This window comes from Melozone crissalis, unplaced genomic scaffold (genome assembly GCF_028551555.1).
Source record: "Melozone crissalis strain CALT ecotype California unplaced genomic scaffold, PUWL_Pcris_2 ptg000014l_1, whole genome shotgun sequence".
NCBI classification, from domain to species: domain Eukaryota; kingdom Metazoa; phylum Chordata; class Aves; order Passeriformes; family Passerellidae; genus Melozone; species Melozone crissalis.
The window spans coordinates 2,290,250-2,312,666 of NW_026535792.1; the positions used below are offsets into that span (position 1 = coordinate 2,290,250).

General features: G+C 38.4%; 1 protein-coding gene across 3 annotated transcripts in view; it reads left to right on the forward strand.

Annotated features, from left to right (window-relative positions):
- The window catches only part of DENND4A (DENN domain containing 4A), a 49,075-nt gene that overhangs the window by 17,525 nt on the left and 9,133 nt on the right, over nt 1–22,417 (forward strand). For all 3 annotated transcript variants that reach the window (XM_054272495.1, XM_054272494.1, XM_054272496.1), the window contains exons 7-23: nt 637–875; nt 2,725–2,791; nt 5,842–5,900; nt 6,542–6,686; nt 7,239–7,414; nt 7,881–7,981; nt 9,247–9,465; nt 9,710–9,855; nt 12,916–13,049; nt 13,912–14,047; nt 14,586–14,792; nt 14,889–15,017; nt 15,287–15,431; nt 17,340–17,459; nt 18,921–19,061; nt 19,938–21,025; nt 21,801–22,011. In XM_054272495.1, coding sequence (XP_054128470.1) covers nt 637–875; nt 2,725–2,791; nt 5,842–5,900; nt 6,542–6,686; nt 7,239–7,414; nt 7,881–7,981; nt 9,247–9,465; nt 9,710–9,855; nt 12,916–13,049; nt 13,912–14,047; nt 14,586–14,792; nt 14,889–15,017; nt 15,287–15,431; nt 17,340–17,459; nt 18,921–19,061; nt 19,938–21,025; nt 21,801–22,011 — 3,463 coding nt within the window. The remainder of the gene's footprint in view (nt 1–636; nt 876–2,724; nt 2,792–5,841; nt 5,901–6,541; nt 6,687–7,238; nt 7,415–7,880; nt 7,982–9,246; nt 9,466–9,709; nt 9,856–12,915; nt 13,050–13,911; nt 14,048–14,585; nt 14,793–14,888; nt 15,018–15,286; nt 15,432–17,339; nt 17,460–18,920; nt 19,062–19,937; nt 21,026–21,800; nt 22,012–22,417) is intronic.

Genomic DNA, 22,417 nt, shown 5'->3' on the forward strand with positions numbered 1-22,417 from the left:
AAACTCAGTTGTTTATCTGTTCAGGATGATGATTATGAATGTTTTCATAGAGGAGCTTGAATCTATTCTCTTGGGCTTGATTCCAAGGCTGCTTTGAAGAGTGACTTGCAGTAGTTCAGTTGATCATAAACCTGAGCTCCTCTGCTTTCCTGTTAGCCTGTGAAACTGGAGAGCTGTAAAATTGCACTGCATATACATGCAAGTAATGCTGTTTTTATTGCAAGCATGGAAACGACCTTGCGTGTACATGCTTGTTCTGAAAAGTAAATTGGATATCAGGGGATATGGCTTTGAGTTGTGTGTAAAGGATTCCTAAAATAGCTTTAAAGGCAATTGGAGGAGTAGTTGACTGCAGTTGTACTCTTTATAATCATTATGTTTCTCTCAAATAAATTGTTTTGTAAATTACTCTTTCTCATATGATATTAAGTGTTTTAATTAAATAATAGGCAGTCTGGATTTTCACAGCCATAAGAATATTCCAGAATGGGTTGCTTCAAAAGATTGCCATCTTTTGCATTGATGTATCTTTTCAAACAGTAATGCAGACTGGAAATCCTGTGTGTTTGGGGTTTCTTAGATTGCTTTGAGGATCGAGGCAGAATTACTGACTTCACATCCACGATGTGTTTGCAGGTATATGGTGCTGCTATTCAGTTTTATGAACTGTATCCTGAAGAGAACCTCACAGAGAAACAAAAATCTCAGCTGGGATTAGCAGCTGCTGTCGAGGGCAAAGACACATGCAGAACAGTGCAGACAAATAAATGCATCTGCCTGCTCTCTCACTGGCCTTTCTTTGATGCTTTCAAGAAGTTTCTCACCTTTCTGTATCGTTACTCCATTTCTGGGCCACATGTCCTCCCCATTGAGAAGTAAGTCATTTCCAAAATTCATAACAGTAATTGCAGTTGAAAGGAGGGTGGGTTTTTTGTTCTAAATTTCCTGTAATATCCTTTTTACTGTACTCAAACATTAAATATAATGGCTGCTCTTTTCTCCTTTGCTTAACATATCTTTACCTACTTTCTGAAAAAGTCTAGATTTTTATTTGTGATTTAAGTGCCTGCAAAGGTCTCTGAAAGCTGTTTTAATTAGCTTTGCACCCTTTAGCCATAGTGATTACAAAGAGCAAGATTATAAATCCTTTCTTAATCTTGCACACATCAGGTTAGGAGAATTAAATGAGTAGATTTGCATTTTTTCAAATGCCTATTTGTAGTGTAATGAGAGATGATAAAGCAGATTGAATGTGTTGTATTTGTGATAAATAAACTTAATTTCTTTCTCACATAAAGGATTTCACATTATAAAATGCAGAGGAAATCCTTACACCAAGAAATGGTCAATACTTGCAATTGATATGTAATGCCATGTAACATTTCTAGGATAATCTAATCTTTTAATGCAGCAGATTTCAAATACACTATTTACTTTTCTATTTTATTACACATCAGGTTTTTTCTGCTTCAATTTAAATATTAACTTTCAGGAGACTTTGACTGTGTGGATTAAGTATTTGTTGTGATTGCTTATCCCCTTCATTATTACAGTTCCCATCACTGAACTTGCTTGAAAGTTCTGATAGAGTAAACTTCCAATAATAAAAACATGTGTGTGTATATATATTTGTTTTGTTTTTAAGCTCAGGGGTTTGATGTTTTAACTTTTGAGAACGAATAAAATAAGTAGGTATGAGAAGTGCTTAATCAATTTGGATTTTATGGGTTTATTCTAATTTCTCTGATTTGTAAACTGGTCAGTTTACTGTGGGTAATTTAAACATAGGATGCTAATGTAGTATCCAGCCTACTTCTTTTGGCTGTTTTAGTGATGATGAAGGTTTGTTTGTGCCTGAACATTTTCAGTCAGCCCAAAGCAACTTTCCCTTGTTGTGTGGCATGTTCCATACTTTGGCCACCATCTTCATACACTGCTAATAAAATAAAACCCAAATCAATGCATATTTCTGGGTTTGTCTGAATTTCTTCCAAATGTAGTTGCCTGTGTCATAATACTGGTAACACTTGTAGAAATCCTGATAAAATGTGTGCTATAAGGTGAAATTTAGGATGGAGTACCTGGTTCTCATGGGTTTTTACCCCATGTAGCTTCTTTTAATGTGGAAGTGTCTCTTGTGTAGAATTACACTTCTAGAACTTGTGTAAGTTTAATCAATTCATGAAACTGAGAACTTTGTCAAATTCTAATAACATTTTTCTGTATTTGTAGTATGTGAAAGAACTTTAAAGCTTTTTCATCAGCAATTTTATATAACATTTTGTATTTAGAGCTGAAGAAAATGGATGAGCTTAATGATTCTCCTTGATATTCAGCCATGAATATTTTTTTGCAAGTACCCAGTTCTAGTCTCTGCGGTTTAGTGCTATTTCAAACTCTGTCAGAAGCAGGACTTTAAAATGGGACTGTGATGTTCAAATATCAATATTTCTGCTAATAAAAAAAACCTTGTACTTTGTCAGTTTCACAAACAGAGTTTGTATTCTGAGAGAGAATCTGCCCTCCCATTTTCTTGTGACCAGTAAAAAATAGGTTTTCAAGGTCAGAATATCCCATTAGGGTTTAGGTGCTGGGATTTTTGCTCTGGTTTCTGAGTATGTGCCATTTTAATATAACAATTTCTCTTACTGTCAAAAATTTTGTCTTGAGGTGAAGTAGTTTAAGCTTAATTTCTACTAAATCAGTATTTTTCTTTTCCCGTAGACACATCTCCCATTTCATGCATAAAGTACCTTTTCCATCCCCTCAGAGGCCAAGAATTCTGGTTCAGGTAAGTGTAATTTTCTTTAATAACTGTGTCTAAGGTGAAGATAAAGCAGGTTAATAAATGGAAAATGTAATTTTTGTGCCCAAATTATTTTTGTTCAGGATTTTTTTCCTAAATTCATATACATAATGTGAGAATTGTTTCCAGTTTAGTTAATGACTTCAGTGATTTATAATAAGAAGCTGTTTAGTGATCTTAGAACTTTTAATTTTTTTTCAGAGTATATGGAAATTAATGGAAACTACTCCAAGTCAGCATTGGGTCTGACTTTTGCAATTGCTTTAGAACTCTTTTCTTCTTGCTACTGTGTGAAGGCTGAGTGTAAAATAAATAAATAACACTAAAACCAGATGTGAAATGTGCATCCATGATTGCCCCTCTTCCCAAGGGCTCTGTGCTCTCGGTGAGAGCTGCCAGAGCCACACCCAGGAACAGCCCCTTTATCAAACCTGGCCCTTGCTCTGTCCTCCCTGCGGGGCTCTGTGGGAGGGAAATAATCACAGCAGTTGCTACCTGCTCTTTGAAATCTCAGCCTTGTCACTGTTGGTAGGAGAGAAAAAATCCTGGTCTCAAGGACTTCTCAAGTGTTATTAAATCTCTTTATTCCCTCCTAAAGAGGCGAAATAGAGAGGTGTTAAAAATTTTATTGCAGAGAAAAGCGAGCTCCGTTGCAGTCATAGTATTCTACCAATTGTGGTTTTGATTAAATAGTTACAAAATGATGCTATTCTCTGTTATTACTTGTATAACATAAAATATGGAGAGCCCTGTGCAGTTCTGAGCCCTAATTGTGTAGCCCCTATGGTAGTGAAGTCTTTCAGAGCAAATACAATCCTGGGCTATGTCTTTATAGCACGTACTGAATATTGAAGATCCTCTTTAGTGTATTCTAAAGGGGTGATATTTATTACTCCTACTGGAAAGGGATTAGAGAACAGTTATACTGAAACTGTATCGGGCACTTCTGGCCCTTTTCTTATGATTTTAAAGTTCAATTCAAAACCCCGCATTTTTACTTCTGGTTTTAGATTTGGGGTCTTTTTATTCATATTCAATAAAATGTTTGTGCTAGGAAACACTAAACACCTATTTACAGAGATTATAATTGAGTTTAGAGAAAAACTTCTTAATTTTTTTTGTCTGAAGTTTAAGGGAATTTAGTCAAAGTATATATGGGTTTATATCCTGGAACGAAGTCTGAAGATCTAGTTATAAGTGACGTGAAAATTATGTCTGTTATACCTTATTTTCAAAATGTTATGTGCATTAAATTAGTACAGCCTTAGGAGCTGATAGTACAGATGGAGAAAACACTGCTTTGACAGTAGGCAGTGGTAATTGAGATCTGTGAATAAATTCTTCCTTCCAGCTGCTTCCAGGGACTTAAGTTGTTTTAGAAACTGCACTGAATAAAATCACAGGTGATTGTGCCTTAGACATTTCCTCAGAATTAGTGTGGGAAATGCCTGCATTGAAAATGGCAAGCTTTCAGGAGTCCATTTCTCTCTGAAGCCTGTTAATGGAAAATGTGGCAGTTTTTTGCTAAGCAATTAAACTTCTAAATCTCAAAGAAATTATAGCCATTAGTAAAACACTCTGGAATGTTCCTATTTGCCAGCTTCCAGCTGCCAGTCTTGATGGGTTCCTTCTGACCCAAGATCTTTCCTTCTGACCTGAGATCTGCTGGACTGTGTGGTGCATCCCCTCATTGCACAGAGGTTGCTGTGCTAATGTGTCACAACCTGCAGACTTCAAGAGCACATGGAAAAATGTTTCTCCCTCTGGGGAAGGGGGGCAATAAGTGCCCCTCCTGCCTGAGGGAGATGTGCCCCTTGAATAGATGCTTCATTGTGTTTATGTGCTTTTGCTGGAGCACAGAAGTCAGAGGATGTCAGGCTTATGCTTCCTTTCAGAGGGTCGTTTATGAAGGTTTGCCTCAGGCTGGAAAAATGAGTCCTCTGAATTCTTCCACTGCACAAGCTAATGGTGCTGGTGCTCCCAAGGTGACTTACTTGACAAATCCAGCCTGTGGTGTGGCCATCCACATTTGTCAGGGAAGTGGGATGTGAGAGGTGCAGGGAAACAGCATTGCAGACTCTCCTTATTAATTCCCTGTGTTTGGTGGCTCTCCAGGCACAGCATTAGGTGACTTTGAGCTTCTAAGTCATCAGTCTTGTCTCCTGGCTTCTATTACCTGGTCACCTGCAGTGGGTCAAAGGTGAAACACACTCAAACCTGAAATGTTATTAAAAATGGTCTGCACTTGCAGCTCAGTTGTACAACTTACTGTGGCTGAGTTATTACTGCTTTTAAACAACAGAAAATGCAGGAGGATTAATCCAGCTGGTATCTTGTTACTCTGGATTTGCTATGACTGGAAACATCAGCTGGGCTTTGATAAATTGATTGTCTATTGCTATTCTTGTACTTACCTGAGTCTTCCTATTCATGCTGAATATGTGAATGATTTGCTTGATGCCATGTCACTGTAAGAAAGAAATGTGATTTAGTAGGACCTTCTTGCATCTTCAACTAATGCACATTTTAAAGATTCTATCAGAGCTGTTTCTACCAGCTGAGAGCTTAATTCTCTCTCATATGCCTTCTGAAGAAAATATAGCTTTACATTATGAGCTGCCATCTCTCCCCTTTATGAATTTTTATCCCTCTCTTTACCCCTAAATCCAGAAAGAATTCCCCCCAGCTCCTGAAAACTGTATATGAAATATGGGTTCTCACAGCCCTTAAAGCACAGAAGGCTTCATTTTTCAGCAGTTAATATATTCAAATTTTTGCAGCATTAGCTAGTTTAAAGTCTTCTTTATGAATATGCAATGTATTCAGTCCTGGCCAAGAAAGGAAGATCATGCTTTGCCCAGTTTTTACTAAAAGATCCTGATGCATATCATTGCACAGCACTTCTTAGAGTGATACACAACTGGGGTACACAAAATTCAGCTTAATTTGGATTGTTTTACAGTGTTCTTTGTTATATCTGATAAATATTTACAAAGTTCAGAATAGAAATAATGTATTTTAAAATCTTTTACCAGCTATCTCCACACGATAACTTGATTCTTAGCCAGCCTGTGTCATCACCACTCCCACTAAGGCAAGTAGCAGTATCCTGTTAATTGTCAGAGGTATTCTGATTTGTGTTACAGAAAAGATTTGCTGTTTTGAGTTGCAGATGTGTAAATTAACTCACCTTGTCTGGTGCCTGTGGAAGCTGGTGAATCTGAAGTTAATTCATGTGATTAGACCTGCACCCTGACAAGGATACGCAGTTATTAATGTATCTTGAGGGGGTTAAAATAATTTTAGTGGTTCTTGAGGAAGAATATATATTATCATTAGATCCCCTTTGTAGGAGTTTATCCCTGGGCTCCCAAGATAGTTCAGTTTTTTGTTTTGGAAGAGAGTTGCAGGACTTCTGTTACTGTCTTGACTTCCACGTCTCAGTGCAGGAGACTGATTAAAGAAACACATGTTGTCTCCCTGTAAATTGCTGCTCAGAAAGAAAAATTGTCATGCCTGTGTCCTGAAAATAGTCTAGACTGAGTCAAGTCTCAAGGAATCATGGTTACTGTTGGGAAATAACCACTCCTCACTGGACAGTGAAGTGTGCCAAGTATTTTACCAAGTAATCTTCTCTAAAAGAAAGATTTGCAGATTTCCATTTATTTTATTATCAAACATTTCTTTTTTTTACTGTCTCTTGTAACTCACTGGTGTGTTTATGTCCTGTAACAGTGGTGGCAAGTTTTCTACACTACTTCAGAATTTAGGACCTGAAAATGCAGTAACTCTGTTGGTGTTTGCTGTGACAGAACATAAAATCCTCATCCACTCATTGCGACCTTCTGTCCTCACGAGTGTGACAGAGGCATTGGTCTCTGTAAGTACCAGCTTTTAGTCATGCACCTGTAAAAGGACAGAAAGAGTTCTTCTGAGATAAAATCTAGATTTTGTATTAGTGCTGTTAAACTTAAAAGTTGCTTAAAAATAAGAATTAAAATAAAGATCACTAGAGAGGAAAAATATTGTTGTAACGATATCCTATGAAGATAGAAGATAAATTGTTGATTTTTGTGTAAATATTGTAAATAAGTGTTTGATCATCACAGTGCATTAAGTAAGAGTTCCTGATTTTCTCAACTAGCACTGTATCTGTTCCTATGGAATTTTAAATGCAGGATTATCCCTGCCTGTCATGACTAAGCATTGTTTGCTGCCTCTATGTGCAATCTGTGATTCTGAAGAGCTTTTTCCTACAAACTGAATTTTAGAGAAATGAGTGAGGTTTCTAATTAATAATCTACATCTAGATTCTCAGGAATAGCAATCTGCCATGGTAAATAATGTTGAAGTTAGTGAAGTGTGGTTTGTTCCTGCATAGGCTGTGTTGCACGTGTTTAACCTGTGGTTTTGTCTCTGCATGTTTTCCAAGATGATATTTCCCTTCCACTGGCCCTGCCCGTATATTCCCCTGTGTCCCTTGGCCCTGGCAGATGTGCTGAGTGCCCCGTGCCCGTTCATAGTGGGGATTGATTCCAGATACTTTGATCTCTATGACCCCCCACCCGATGTCAGCTGTGTTGACCTGGATACCAACACAATTTCTCAGTAAGTTTTCATCAGCAGTTTTTCTTCTCTGTAAATTTTTTACTGCTTCCTCTTTTCAAAAGCTAAAACTGGCTGTTTGGCAAAACCTGGTGGGGTGTTTTAGTTTTTCTTTCAACTTCTTTTCCTTCTGTCCATGCCAATTTAAGTAATTAGAGCTCAGAACATGGCATGAGTGGTGGTTGCTGGTGCAATAACAGGTGCTTAATACCATTAATCCATCTCTGGTGAGTTGTAACTGGATTGATTTCAGTGCTGAAGAGTGTGGCAGTGTAATCATCACCCTGAAATATGGGGCACTGGTTGGATGGCTCTGATCAGATCTCCACACAGTAAATCAAATTTTTGACTTTGTTAGTTGGTTTGCAGTCCTTCTCAGTCCAGTTTTAATGGAGTGAAACCTCCTTCTCTGGTGTGATGGAACAACCTCTGAACACATTTCAATGAATGGCTTGTTTTTTTTTTCCAGAACTGGAGACAAAAAAACTATTGCATGGAAGATCCTACCAAAGAAACCTTGTAAAAATCTGATGAACACTTTGAATACTTTATATCAGCAACTGGCAGAATGTGAGTGGGAAAGTACATAGTAAGCTTTACACTGGGCACAGTGTGCCACAAAAACAGATAAATGTAGCTATTTAAATATGTTCCAAAGTTATCAGTTCCACTAAATATTTATTTTTACAGAATAGCAAAATCTGTGCTCTAAATCCAGAGATTAGAAACTGGGTGGGGGGTTCTGGCACAGAAGAGACTTCACAAATATATGAAGGCAGTACTTCATAGATATCACTTCCTATTAATGTTGGCCTCATACAAAAAAAAAAAAAAAAAAGAGCTGGACAGGGGTGGTTTTAGTGAAATTCATTAAAACAAAACACTTTTTAAAGGCTGTTAACACATTCCTGGCTGTTGAGCTCACAAGATTTGAACAGACAGAAGTTTATTGGAATGTGCTGCACAAAAAAGTGTATAGCTGATGGGTGGTGAAAATCATCTGATGCTTCAGAATTTTGATACATTTTTCTGCAAGGGCTTTTTAGAAAAAAATCTAAGCCTTATGTTCTGTATGTAAAAATAGAGTGGTAATGAACTTAAATCTTATTACAGAGTAGGTTGCTTAAAAATGATATCACGGTAAGGTTGGCTGTAATTATATGATGTGGAAAGACAGTGACAAAATGATCCTTTCACTTTCCTGAGACATTATTAGAATGTTACCAAACTCTGTAGCAGTGAAGTCTCAGCTAGAGTTCTGATGGCTTTAAAATGTTGATGCACATACTTAATTAAAGAATACAGGTTTTGCTAGAGCCACATTTTGTCTGTAGCAGCATTTTGCGGTGCTGTGTTTCAATGGCTCCACTTTGCCTCTAAGTGGTGGTTTTCTGGGTATGTCAGTATTTAATGTACATTGTCTGCTTTTTGAACTGAAAGACACAATCAAAAAAAAATACATCTCATCTGTGTGTTTATCCTGAAAATATGTTTCTTTAATCAGTTGCTGTCTAAATTTTCCCATGGTTTTACAAACAATTTTCTTTGAGGGCTTTTTAAAGCTCTGTCCTCACTGGTTCCCTGGTACTGTAGTAACTCCTGTGCTGAGCAGGCCAGTGCATCCTGCTTTTGGTGTTATCCACAGATTCATGAGGCACAGAAGGTCAAGCTGAATCCACTGTCTCATGTCCTGAGTGAATCTGGGTATATTTTAACCTATTTTAAATGTAATGGAGTTCACTAATCACTGAATCTAGTAAGTTAAAGAGAATATTTTTGGCCAGTATTGAGAGGGGGAAAAAAATTAAAACACTATAATGTTGTTCTGTTCACAGTGCAACAGCGACCAAGAGAAGATGCATTAATGGAATTGGCAATGAATGATTATGATTTTAATTCTGGGAAGAAGTTGCATCTGTTAGATTTGGAGATCCAGGAAGCATTTCTCTGTTTCATGGCTTCAATCCTAAAAGGTTACAGGTCTTACCTCAGGCCAATAACGGAGGCACCCTCTGAAACAGCCACAGATGCAAGTTCTCTCTTTGAACTACAAGGTAAGAGTTATAAACTTGTTTTGTGTGTATTAGTTTATTATTTTTTATTCTCTTTTATCTACAGAATAAAACATTGGCATGTTAGTGTTGTAAGTGGTGGGGGAAAATATAAGTGCAGACAAAATTGCACAGTAGTGGCAAAGATTGCAGGAAGCTTTTTGCACATGAGTAGAACCAGCAGTGAGTTCTGGTGAGGGCTTTTCCCTTTGGGCATTCTGACAATGCTGCTGATTGCACTTTGCAGGGTTCCTGAAGAGCAGAGACCGTTCCCATCAGAAGTTCTACACCCTGATGACCAAAACCCAGATGTTCATTCGCTTCATTGAGGAATGTTCTTTTGTCAGTGACAAGGATGCCAGCCTTGCCTTCTTTGATGACTGTGTGGATAAAGTAAGCAGGACTTGGTGTGCCTACAGTGTTTAACTTCTGCTGTTGTCTGCCTGTCTACCAGAATGCATTTGAACTGCAAGTTTGTTTTTGCTTTTATTTTCCTGTTTTCTCATCATTGTAGCCATTTTCCTTTTTTGTTGGGCTTCATTTCCTTTTTTGCTTCACATTCTTGAATGTAAATTAAACACCATGAGAACAAATTAGAGGTGCTAATTTTCACTGGTATGTAAACTTCTGAAATACTGGCTTGTTGTAAGAAGTGCAGGAAGGAGGACTGAACTGAACTGAAACCCAGAATCTTACATCCCTATTTTGGTGGATGTTTTAAGAAGTTCCACACCTTGTTGTCATCTTATTGGTTACCTGTACCACTCTGTTCTGGGACACTGCTGCTTAAGCAGGGTGCAGTTGTCTGGGATTTCTTGGAAAGTATGTCACCTGCTGTTTGTTCCATGGGAATTAATACTGAACAGTGATAAATGCTATTTACAGTTCCTGTTTATGACTGTTTTTTCCATGGAAGTGCAGAAGAGCTAAAAGGAGCTGTTTTGAAAATAAGCCCGAAAACAGTGAACTTTAAGAGAAATGTGAAAGCATGGTATAATGATATTTAAGGCTCTTTCTGGCTTTTGCTAATCTCAATATTTTAGTAGTAACAGCTTTCAAAGCTCTGTTTCCCAGTTCTATAGTGTGATTTGCAGGTATTCATGGCTTGTAAATGGAATTAGTTACAAACATTTCTGTAATGTTGAGTCAATCCCATAGCTCTGTTAGAAACCCTTCAACACGTAGTGCTTGCTTTGCCATGCGCCAATTTGTGCATGAAACAGGAGCTCTCCTGGACAGAAATAGACCCCAGTGACTGAACTGCTGAGCAGCACTTGGTTTCCTCTGTGCTGCAGTTTAGTTCTCTGGCTGATGTTAAAAAGGATGTTTATTCAGAATGCAATGACTGTAAGTGTCAAATTCTATCTGAGGCATTTCATTTTATAGAATGGTTTGTGAGGGTGCTGGAGTTGATGCCCTAAACTAAAGTTATCTTGTCTGGGAACTCAGACATCTCTTTCAAAAAAGTCATGCTTGGATTGCTGATGTCACTATGAGACTGCACATAATCTGTGGAGCTGTTGCAACTTTCACCTTTTAGAAAAGGTTAAGTAGCCATTTGTACAGCTGAAACAGAGACTTGTCTGTCCTAGTGCCAGGTGTTTTGCTACTTGATGCCCTGGACAGCTTCTTTCCACTATAAAAATGCTCATGACAGTTTGGTGAGAGCAAATTTTCCAGAATGCACGTACACTTCCCCAACTTCCATTACTGGCAGTGAGGATTTTATTCAGGTTTATTAATGGGATGGCTGCTTCTGTGCCAGGGATAAGAGTGGGGAAACTGAGGCACTGGCATTGCAACGATTTTAGGATTTGCTATGGCTTTAGAATTGCTTGTGAAACTGGATATTCACTGACTGAGGGAGCAGGTTCCCATGTAGGATTTCTTTGAACAGTGGTATATTTGCCTCATCTCTTTTCTGCTTCTCCTCTCTGATTTCTCCTAATTTCTGATATTGTTCTTACCAGTAACATACAGAGTCAAAATGTGAAGTATAGCAAGGACTGCGGTACCAACTTGAGCTGTATCCAAGACCAGATATCAAAATTAAATTGTTCCAGTAAAGCCAATATTTATATTTATTCTTTTATTAGGTGAACCAGTAGCTGACAGGGTTTTAGATGAGAGAGTGATGTCATGAGTTGAAAGGTGATGCAGTGCTTTTTTCTGGATAGTTACAGACTACTGCCTTGAGACAAATTTTATGTACTGTGAAATTAGTTATCTATAAAATATCAACTAAGCCCTGTCTTAAATAATTTGTGAGAATAGTTTAAGATGAAGAGTAATCTCTTCTATGTTATTTGGTCCTAGACAAGCAGCAGATTGTAATTGATTACCCATTTTGTCAACTGAAAGATACAGTGTAATTGTCTCACAAGTTTTCATTTTTCCAGGAATTCAAAAATTACCTCAATTTGACACACATTTAAGCTACTGGCTTTATTATATTTCACTGGTAAAACTTGTAACTGTGGGATTTTTACATCCTTAGAAGTATTTAAATTGCAAGTAAGGTTTCGTTTACTGCTGCTTCTCAGGAGCCATATGTTCTTGCTACTTGGCTGGTTCAATTTGCTAATGCTTTCCATCTGTCTTAAGCAGCAAAATGTGTAATTAAGGACACCTCTTTGTATGTTTATCAAACTTTAAATATTCAAGAATTTTACTGAAACTACTTGATATATTTGCACCTCACTGGAGGGAGAGAACTGTGGAATGTGCTTCTTTTTATACATTAATTCTCTGTTGCCAAATTCTTAAGGCATAAAAAACATGCATTCTAGGGTTCCACAGGTTGCTTATTCATTTCTTTGAAGTATTCTACCATTTTGCTGTCATTTGGTTGCCATTTAAGCCATTTAAGTAATTTAAATTAGAAAAACAAAGCCGTGCCTGTCTCCATTAAACTTCAGTAAGGTCACACATTTATATTCCATTCTCTTGCAGTGCATGTGTACTTCTGCAGTCTCTGCAAACTGTCAAGACATTAAGTGCTGTGTAGGTAACTGCAGTTGTGGATGGTGCTAGTAGTAGCTTCTGTATGCATCAGACAATTTGATACAGCTTGCTATTGTTTTCAGTGGCTAAAAGAGGGGAAAATACCTTATTTTCATATTTAAAAATAAATTTCAAGTTACTCCTGCTGTTGGAAGCATAGTTCTAGGAATGGTTGTGTTCAGAAGGATTAATCTCTACATACTCCTTAAAATATTTGCGTGAAAACAGGCAATTCAGACTATACCATTAAACACTCATTATTGAGTTGGGGTGAAGTTCACAAAACCAATGCCACACTTATTATTGTTATTATAACTTTGCAAGGTGTCCCTTCATTTAAAATGCTGTTCTTTGAAGCTAATGCAGACCGTCCTGTTGATCATACAGCTGTTAACAGCAGACAATGCAATGCCCCTGGTAACTACTTTTTCTTTTACCTTCCTCCTCCAGGTAGATATGGACAAAACTGGGGAAACACGACTTATAGAGCTGGATGAGTCCTACAAGAGTGAGCACACGGTTTTCATAACACCCCCTGAGATCCCTCATCTGCCAAATGGGGAAGAGCACCCTCTGCAATACAGGTAGCCTAAGGACACAGCAGGCTGCCAGCCAATCCTAACAGCTGCCCTTGTAGAGTTTAATTTCTAGGTTCTTGTGGGAGTCAGGAAGTACAGATTTTCCCTGTCCCTTTATGTTGCTCATGTAAAAGGTGTGTGTGAAATGGCTGTTGTGGCAGTTCTTTAGAAGTTTTAATTTTGGGTGTACACACAGAAACAATAATAATTAATAAAGCTGGTAGTGATCACATTACATTGTGCTGCCTGTTGACACCTTTTAAGCTTAAAGTTGAGATTAGTGGACCCAATCTTCCTTATTTGTCCTTCTTCTATTACTGATAATGATACAAACTGTGGATACTCTTTGGAAGGAGAGGGTACGTGTCAAAGAATTGCTGAAGACTAATGTTACTAATATAGTAATTGTGTCAGAGGAGTTTGTTGGTTTCTTCATTATTTCTGAGAAATATTTCCATATCTAATCTGATTTAATCTTTTAGATAGTTTGATATTGTTCCCATTGATTTTCATAAGCCTCAGTCATGTGATGCTCACTGGGGCTAAGCCACACAGATTATTTTATTTTATTAACTAGAATCAATACTAATGCATTTGACACAATCATTAAAGAAAATGCTATGACAGTAAATATGTTTGTCAGTTTAAGTTGCTAACCTGAATAACAGGTTGAGTCTGTTTGTGCAAGCATATGAACCCATGCTGAGGGATTAGTGAACCACTTCTGTCAGTGATGTCATGGAAGGTTTACTTTTGTGTTTATTTCCTGGGAAGCCTCTGGTGCAAGTGTGTAGTTGATTTCCTTTGCTATTATGTGATGCGTTTGCTTTGGAGCTGACTTACCAGAATTGACACTTTTGTCTTACAGCTATAATGGATTTCCAGTATTAAAGCTAGAATTGTTTGAACGACCTGAAGGATTTCTCAGAGCACCAAATAACAAACTGTCCTCAAAAGCCAGTAGCCCCAACAGCCCATCACCAATGTTCAGAAGAACTAAACAGGTACTTGCTGGAGTTCTTGGCATGTGAGGTGCTCTGGAAGGGGACGGCTTGAGTTTGGGTTGTGACAGCTTGACTGGCTGTGCCTGCAGCCTGGTGGTTCTTCAGTTCTTCACTGATCTGGTGACTGTAAGGTCACTGTGTAAATTGTTTGGATGTGCTTCTTGCCTGCACCGTACAAGGGCCCCTGTACAGGTTGTTGCTTGCTGTGTTGTCCCTGTCCCTTCCCTTTTCTTCACACTGTTCTCCATGAATTTTCCACTTCCACTTCTTGACTGCATTTCACTGGCCAGGACCTTGAGGGACTCTAGCTTTCAAAGTAATAGAGATTTAAAGAAATGCAAGGGTTTAGCAGTGGAATATTGCACAATGACTGTTGTTGGTATCACTCTCACTGCTTTCATATTGCTTTCCACTTTATTCTATTGTTAATATTACCATTGCAGTTTCCATAAATATAACAGTACGTGTTCAGTTTTTAACATGTAGCTTTGTGTGATGTAGATATAAACACACACAAATAATCTGTGTTTCTTTCCAGGAAATTAAATCTGCCCACAAAATTGCCAAGAAGTACTCCTCCATCCCCCAGATGTGGTCCAGGTGTTTGCTCCGTCACTGCTACGGCCTTTGGTTCATCTGCCTCCCTGCCTATGTGAAGGTCTGCCACTCCAAAGTCAGGGCTCTGAGAACTGCCTATGACGTGCTACAGAAAATGCACACTAAGAAAATAGATCCACCTGATGAGGTAAAGCAGCCCCAGCTGCAGAAGGAGCCCAGGGGGGCTCCATGGGGTGAGCCCAGGGCAGTGCTGGGGCCCAGGCTCACAGGTGTGTGTTTGCAGGTGTGCTACCGCGTGCTGATGCAGCTGTGCGGGCAGTACGGGCAGCCCGTGCTGGCGGTGCGCGTGCTCTTCGAGATGCAGAAGGCTGGCATCGACCCCAATGCCATCACCTATGGCTACTACAACAAGGTGTGCTTGAGAGAGGATGGGGGGCACAAAAATGCCTTTTGATCCAGGCAAATAGAAGGGAGAAAAATTACAGAGTAGTTCAGGTGTGGTTCTGTCATTTCTTGTAAGTTGGAGAAACCCAAGACAGAATCATTTTGTGGGTTTTGGCTTTGTAGGTTTAGAAATCTGCTGTATTACTGCCAGTGTAACTCAGTCTGAAATTTAAGCTTCTGTTTTCGCACCTCACTGTTGCTGAAGTTGACTGCTTGATTTTGATATTTCCAAAACAGGCTGTTTTGGAAAGCACCTGGCCTTCAAGCAATCGAGGTGGCTATTTCCTCTGGATGAAAATACGAAATGTTGTCTTAGGAGTAGCGCAGTTTAAAAAAGCATTGAAAAAGCTACCAGCAAGCACTGCACATACATCTGTTCCTGGTAAAGTTTTCACATTCTTCTGGTTTTTTTATTTTCATGCTGATGAGGAAGTTTATTTCAAAAATCTTTCTTTTGTGAGCTTGATAAAACTGTTTTAGAGAAAAAAAGGCAGTAGTTCCTGCGTAATTTTTAAAAGCAGTCTCCTTTGCCTTTGAATCTGAAATAATCTATTCACTTATTATATCATTATTTATGAGACAAATAGAGACAAAATATGAAAACTGAAATTTGTTATAATTATCCTAGTTCATCTAATAACTAGTCTTATAATTGGTGGAAAATTTTGTCCAGCCTGATTGGCAGAAAATTTTGTCCAGCCTTGCTTTTTTAATTTTCCCCTTTTTTTTTAATGTTAGCTGAGAGGCAACTAGAACTAGTCCTTGAGTTTGCAGTACTGGTTGCAGGTTCTGCCTACCACCTGCAGTGATCATGTTTGTTTTTATCTAGAATATAAGTAAAATATGTGAGGCTGTAAATTTTGGGGGTTCTTTCCTTTTCTTTCCAGTGAAAACGTAGATAATGTGAGCATCAAATGGTCATATGGCAATGCCTGTAATTGATATTTTTTAAAGGTACTACTTTTCATGGTATTTATAACTTCCTGGTAGTAAAGTACAATAGTACATTGTAAAGTAGCAGCAATGCAGTTTAGTTTAGGGCAGGCTGACCTTGGAAGACCTGTACAACATACTTTTATAAATGTATGTGGGTCATCTGACTCAGCTTTCAAAGTCCTTCCATCCAGGGCTGTTCTGTAATTCCAAATGTGTACAAATAAATCTTTGCCCTGACAAACAGAACATATATGATGGCCTTATGGCTAGATTATTTCTCTGGACCCCAGAGACTCCAGTCCTATTTCTGGCTCTATCATTAACCTCATGGATGGCCTTGAACAATTTTGCTTTATTTCTGCCTGTTCTTCATGGAACTGAGCTTCCTGATAAACCAGTTCATTGAAAGGCAGCCATGCAAAGCACTGTACAAGAGCTTAGCAGTGCTGGTTGCAGCTCAGACTATGTAAACCAAGGAAGTGTAAATAATCCTTAATGAAATAACTGTCACTTATATAATTAATAGCATTTGCTTTTGACATCATCTGACTTTTCAAGATTACTTTGCATGAAACCTCACGGCTGGAATGTGTGCTGACTCCTCAGGAAATCCAAAAAACTCCCATAAATTCCAGAATATATTTTCTTATCTTTACCATAGCAACAAGGTTTTTACCCTGTCTGTAGCCATTCCGCGCAGCCTCTTTAGGGAAAACAACATGAAACTTTTAATTATGTTGGACCCTCTAGATCCTGGAGAGAGACCATATTAATTACACCTGGGCAGTGTTTTGGCTTGAGAATGACCAGATAAGTGGCTTGAATGTTTGCAGGGGATTTTGGGGTGATGGTGGTTGTTTTCATTTTAATCTCTTTTTGCAGACAAACTCATGTTTGCCACTGCATTGTTTAAATCTTTTTACTTTCTAGAGTATGTGAATCACATGCATTAACATCTCTGTTAACATTAATGTTTCTGAGAAACATTGTACATTAAAATGAAATCACATTTAGATGCATCTTGGAGTTCTAGAAAAGATGTGACCTTTTGATCAAACAAACCAGGCAACAGAATTAAAATCAAACAGTGCTCTAGTTCAATATTTAAAAAGAAATGTTGCCCATTACCCCTTTAATTTCATCCTCTAAAGCATCACTTCAGTGTTTATACTCTAATAAGCCAATCCTTTTTCTTTTTTTTTTTTTATTTGGTGGTGAAATGTTCACTGTTAATTGGAATGTTCTTGATAAGAGGCCTTTGAGTTACTGCTGGTATTCAATTTATTCCCCTGAACAATGTCACACTATTAAATGCCATAACTGTCTTTATTCTGATGTTGCCCTGCACTGATAGGGGGACTTTCAGACACTGCCAATAACAAATCACTCAAAGAAGAAGCCAAGCAAGGGAAAACTTGTCTTCAAGACATCCAAGAACAAAAGGAGGACAAGAGGGAGAGTGACTCCAGTTCTTGTACGTATCTTGTGAATACAGATATCTGGTTCATTGGGGATAAATAAGGATTCCAGCAAAAGCTAAGTGGGACAGCTGATTCCTCACAGTGAGTGAGTGTGATAATGCCAGTTTATGCCACTGCCTGAAGTTCTTTCTCTAAGTGTAATTTTCTGGATGTCTAATGGTTTCACTTGGAAAATTACAGTTCTTTTTTCTCTCCTGTTTCAAATAAGTGATAATGGGAGCATAAAGGCTTAATGATAATTATAGCCTAATGTTTTTGTCTTTTAAAAAAATGAAATTGCCTCATAGGCATAATCTACAGAAGAGCATTTTCTACCAGTCTGGTTTCTTTATAAATCCTGTAATAGGAGAGCAGCTGAAATTTTGCAAGTCTGAGAAGTGTAAATTACCCAGCTCCTTGGAATTCTCAAAGTTTGGGAGATGTATCAGAATTTCTTCAGGTTTTGCATCTGCTGCTCTTGTTTCCTTCAACTGCAGTTGGGCAGCATCAACTTCATGCAAGTACATAGAAGATCAGATTGTGTAGTAAAATGGTATGAGCACTACAGATTCCCATGTATATTCATGGAAAATACTCTTCTTAGTAAATGTTCCCCTAATAATATAATTGCTTAAATTTTTCAGTGGGCTTTCTCCTACTATTTGGGTTAACTGTCCCATTATCAAGTGATATCAATGTCTGAGGAAATATGGAATAAGCTCAGTGTTTTTACCACAACCTTCCTTCCAGCATTAGTATTTTTTTCTTCAATTTTCTTGAAAAGTTTGTTACTTACCCATGATCATGAGAACATATGTGTAACATTACAGACAAGTTATTTAGGTTTAATAAAGCTTTTGAGGATGCAGAAAATGAATTCTCCCTAATTTATTACTTTTGGCCATAATTAAGACAAATGTAACCCTCTATAATATGATGTGCTAAAACATCTTGCACTTTTGAAAACAGCTTGATAATATTAAACTTGTCTGAAATCCTTTAGAGAAGTAATTCTTTTTTTTGGGTAGTCACCTGCAATGGAGTTTTTGTTTCATATGTAAAAGAGTTGAATATAAATAAAGCACATTTACTTCATTTCTCCTGTGTAGTCCTGGAGGAAATGAGATCTGTGTGAAGCTGAGCTCTTGCAAAGGCAGGAGAAAAATACTCTTACACTTCTTCTATGCAAAGGTGGTCTTAATCTTTACAACCACAAGATATTTTGGAATGATTTTTGGGCTCTGTGTAGCAAAGCTTATGGAACTTCTAGCTTTTGGAGCATTCCAGAAGTAATGCTGGGAGTTAAATTTCCATAGTGAAAACCTGTGCCCAGGCAGAGATCAGCCTGTGCCTCATGGGATGGGTGCGACAAGGTGCCACTCAATCCTCTGTGAGGTGTCCAGTAGGTAATGGGGACTTGAGGTTTAAGGGATGTTCCTTGGATTCTGCAAAACTCTGTCCTTTTCTGCCTGCAGTGTCTGAAGTGGAGAGCACAAAAGGGAGTGGGGACTGCCTGCCCAAACTGAATTATCAGAACTCTGGGAACGACAAAGCCACTTCCAGCATCGTGCGGCTCAACGGCACCATTGACAGCACCGTGGCACAGGGGAACAGGGGTGAGTGCAGGGGAAATACACATCTGTCCAATCTGTTACTCATGAGTTCTGAGGAGTGCTCCTAAGTCCTGTTGTCCACTGAACTTGCAGTATTTTATTGCTGTAATAGCAGTGGCTGATGAAAGTGGGGGAGGGAGTTTAGATTGGAGTCAGCACATGCTGTGTCAGGAGAACGCATGGCAATGTTCTGCACTTCCAGATTTTCATCTTGTTTGTTCTGTTCTTTGCTGTAGTTAGCATCTACTTACAAAACACCAAAATCTTGTTTTTTTTAATATAATCTCCAGCAAGTAATTCCTTCAGGATGGACAAGGGATTTCTATGCAGTAAAATTAAAAATACACTTTCAGACACTTTCATGAGTCTTTAGTAATGTCAGTTCTGGTTATTATAATACTGTCAGCTATGCTTGAAATATTGTAATGTACTTTAAAGTCTGCATCTTTATGCTCTGGCAAAACAATGGAGATTTCTCTGACAATAATTCCTTTTGTTGGCTCTGTTTCTAAATCATGAAGTTAGAAAGTGATGCTTCTTTTTCTGCAATTTCCTTGATACCTGTGCTATCATTAGCTTTCAAACCTTGTAGTAATGTCCCTGAAAGAGGGAAGTAAATACAACTGAGACTTGATGATGTCGCTTAAAATGCTCTTTAGGTTGTATGATTTTATTCCCTTTTACGTGTTTTATTGTCTGTCCCTTCCTAAAAGTTATGACCATGGTCAGCTCAATATTTCAACCTCTAGCACAGCACAGTGAATTCCATCCCTGTGTTGTAAAGTGCTGGGAAGATGAGACAAATTTGCATTCTTCTGTACTTCATTCAGTTTTCTTGTACAGCAACAAATAAAGCACCTTGTTCCATTTGTTTTTCAGAGAGTTCTGTAGGGTTGCTGTTTACATCATCTTTTGAGGATGCCAATGAAGCAGAAGTTATAAAAAGCAAATCCTTAAGAAAGAGACATAAAAGTGCAGTGGAAGCTGACTTAAGGGAGATGCCCTGGGAAGGCAGGAACCGGAACCTGAGTGGGGATGGCTTAGTGGGACTCATGATGAACAGAATCAACCAGGAAGCAAACCCTGGAGAAATTGTTGAAAAACTGGGAGCTGATGCCAAAATTCTATCTAGTGCATTACAGAAAAGCATAAGGCCAAAAACTCTTAATATCAGATCTTCCTCTTTAGAGTCTAAGAGAGAAAGCCTGGAGAAAGAATCCAGTGATGAAGATGCAGCCTTTGATTGCAGTTTTACAGATAAAACAGAGTCTCCTGTTATCTTTGATCTGGAAGACCTGGATGGAGAACCTGAAACACCTACAGCAGTGAAAACTTCCAGTGAAAAATCTAAAAAACTACAAAGGAAGAGCAGCTTTCCAGTAAAGCCAGTTGAAAAAACAGATGTTGAAACTGGATTTGATCCATTGTCTCTGCTGGTTGCTGAGACAGAGCAGCAGAAAGAGGAGGAGGAGGACGATGATGACAGAAGTGTCTCTACTCCATCTGCAAGAAGAGATTTAGCTGAAGAAATAGTCATGTACATGAACAACATGAGCAGCCCTTTGTCCAGTCGTGCCCCAAGCATTGAGCTGCAAAAACCCTTTGATGACAGAAATGCCAATAAAAGGAGCCCAACCATTATCCAGCCTTGCAGGAGGTCCAGCCTTCCCCCAAACTCCCCAAGGCCACCCAGCCTTACCAAATCCAAGAGCTACCACGCAAAACATGAGGAAAGGCCAAGAGACAGGCTTTGGTCTTCCCCAGCTTATTCCCCAAACAGCCCAGCCAAGGAGCAGGACACAAGCAGTGCCCTGACACTCGTGTCATCACCCTCGTTCAACCTGGACACGCTGCTGACTCCCAAGTTTGATGTTCTGAAAAGCAGCATGTTCTCTGCTGGAAAAGGAGTTGCAGAGAAAGCAAGCAAGTGGTACTCCAAATTTGCAATGTATGCTGCATCTGCAAAGGTAAATGTTTATTAATAACTTAAGGAAAAAACTTTGTAAAGGTTTAATTACCGACTCCCATGTGATGAATCCCTTGCATGACATGTCTCCTTCTAGACTGTGTGTATTTAATTGTTTTAATCTTGTTTGGTATACCAGAATCCTGATTTTAATATCCTGAATAAGATTTTAGTCTAGGTTGGGTTCTGAATGTATTTAATGGGAGAACATAAGTGTGTTGACAGAACAAAGACTGCTCTGGCTTCCCTGTTTAACCTAAAGAAGAAACACTAAATAAACAAATACTGGCTTGAAGTCTTTATTGCTCTTATGAGTAGGGAGAAATCTGGTTGTATTGGTTGCCAAAATAATTTCAAGCTAGTTCTGATCTGAGGTCATTTGTTAGAATGTTATTTGCTGCTACCAATTCAAACCAAAACTACTTTTGTTCCAAGTCCTTGGGAATGGAAAGAGACACTTGTCTTGTCCATCCTAATGTATTCCTACAGCTGCTGATAATTCTTGTAGGAATGGAGTGAAAAAATTATAGGGTTAAAATGGTTATGATTTCACTTAGTTATTTTTGTTAGGCGAATCTTTAAAAAAGAATCCTGGTGTAGCTGTTTAACCTAGAGAGGGACTTGCCTTGTCTTGTATCAGTTTTGAACACAGGACTGTGATCTTCCAAGGAGGGGAGGGTCATGCCTGGAATTTACTGGGACACGGAAGTCTGTCATTTTTTTGGGGAAAAATTTTTGCTTTCCTTTTGTTTTCTCACTGTAACTTCTTTTCTCAGGATCAAAATTCAGACCGAGCAAGTGTTTCATCTCTTGGAGCTCTGGACTCAGAATCTACTTCTCTCACTGATGAAGATGTCTGTAATGATTTTGAAAGTGCTTCTCCTCAGGAGAACACCACCTCAGAAATTAAGGGAATTAGCATCAGCAAGACAAGCCTGGAAAGCTCAGCTTCCCATGACAGCTCAGCTAAGCAGTTTGACCAGTGTGGTAAGAGACAGCTTTTGCATGGCATTCATCAATCTGAGCAAAAACATTCCAGTTTTAAAAGTTGTTCTTTCATAATTCTCAGTTTAGGAACACCCTAGTCATTAGTCCTTTTTGTGGAAGAAGTAAATTTTTCTTGTACTACCTGAAAATTTTTACTCAAATGGGAAATCCTTTGAGTCCTTGAGTATTCATGTAAACACCTTAATTGTGTAAGTTGTACAGCTCCAGAAAACATCCATAAAAACATTGTAATGGTAACTTCATTGGTCTGGTTCTATTTTCTAAAAGTAGTAAAAATACTTTTTAAAAATCTGTTATTTTCTAGAAGCCACTGTTGAAGCTGATTATCAGACACTGTAGATTTTTTTCTAATCTGTGCTGGGTAATTGATCATGACTGTTGTATC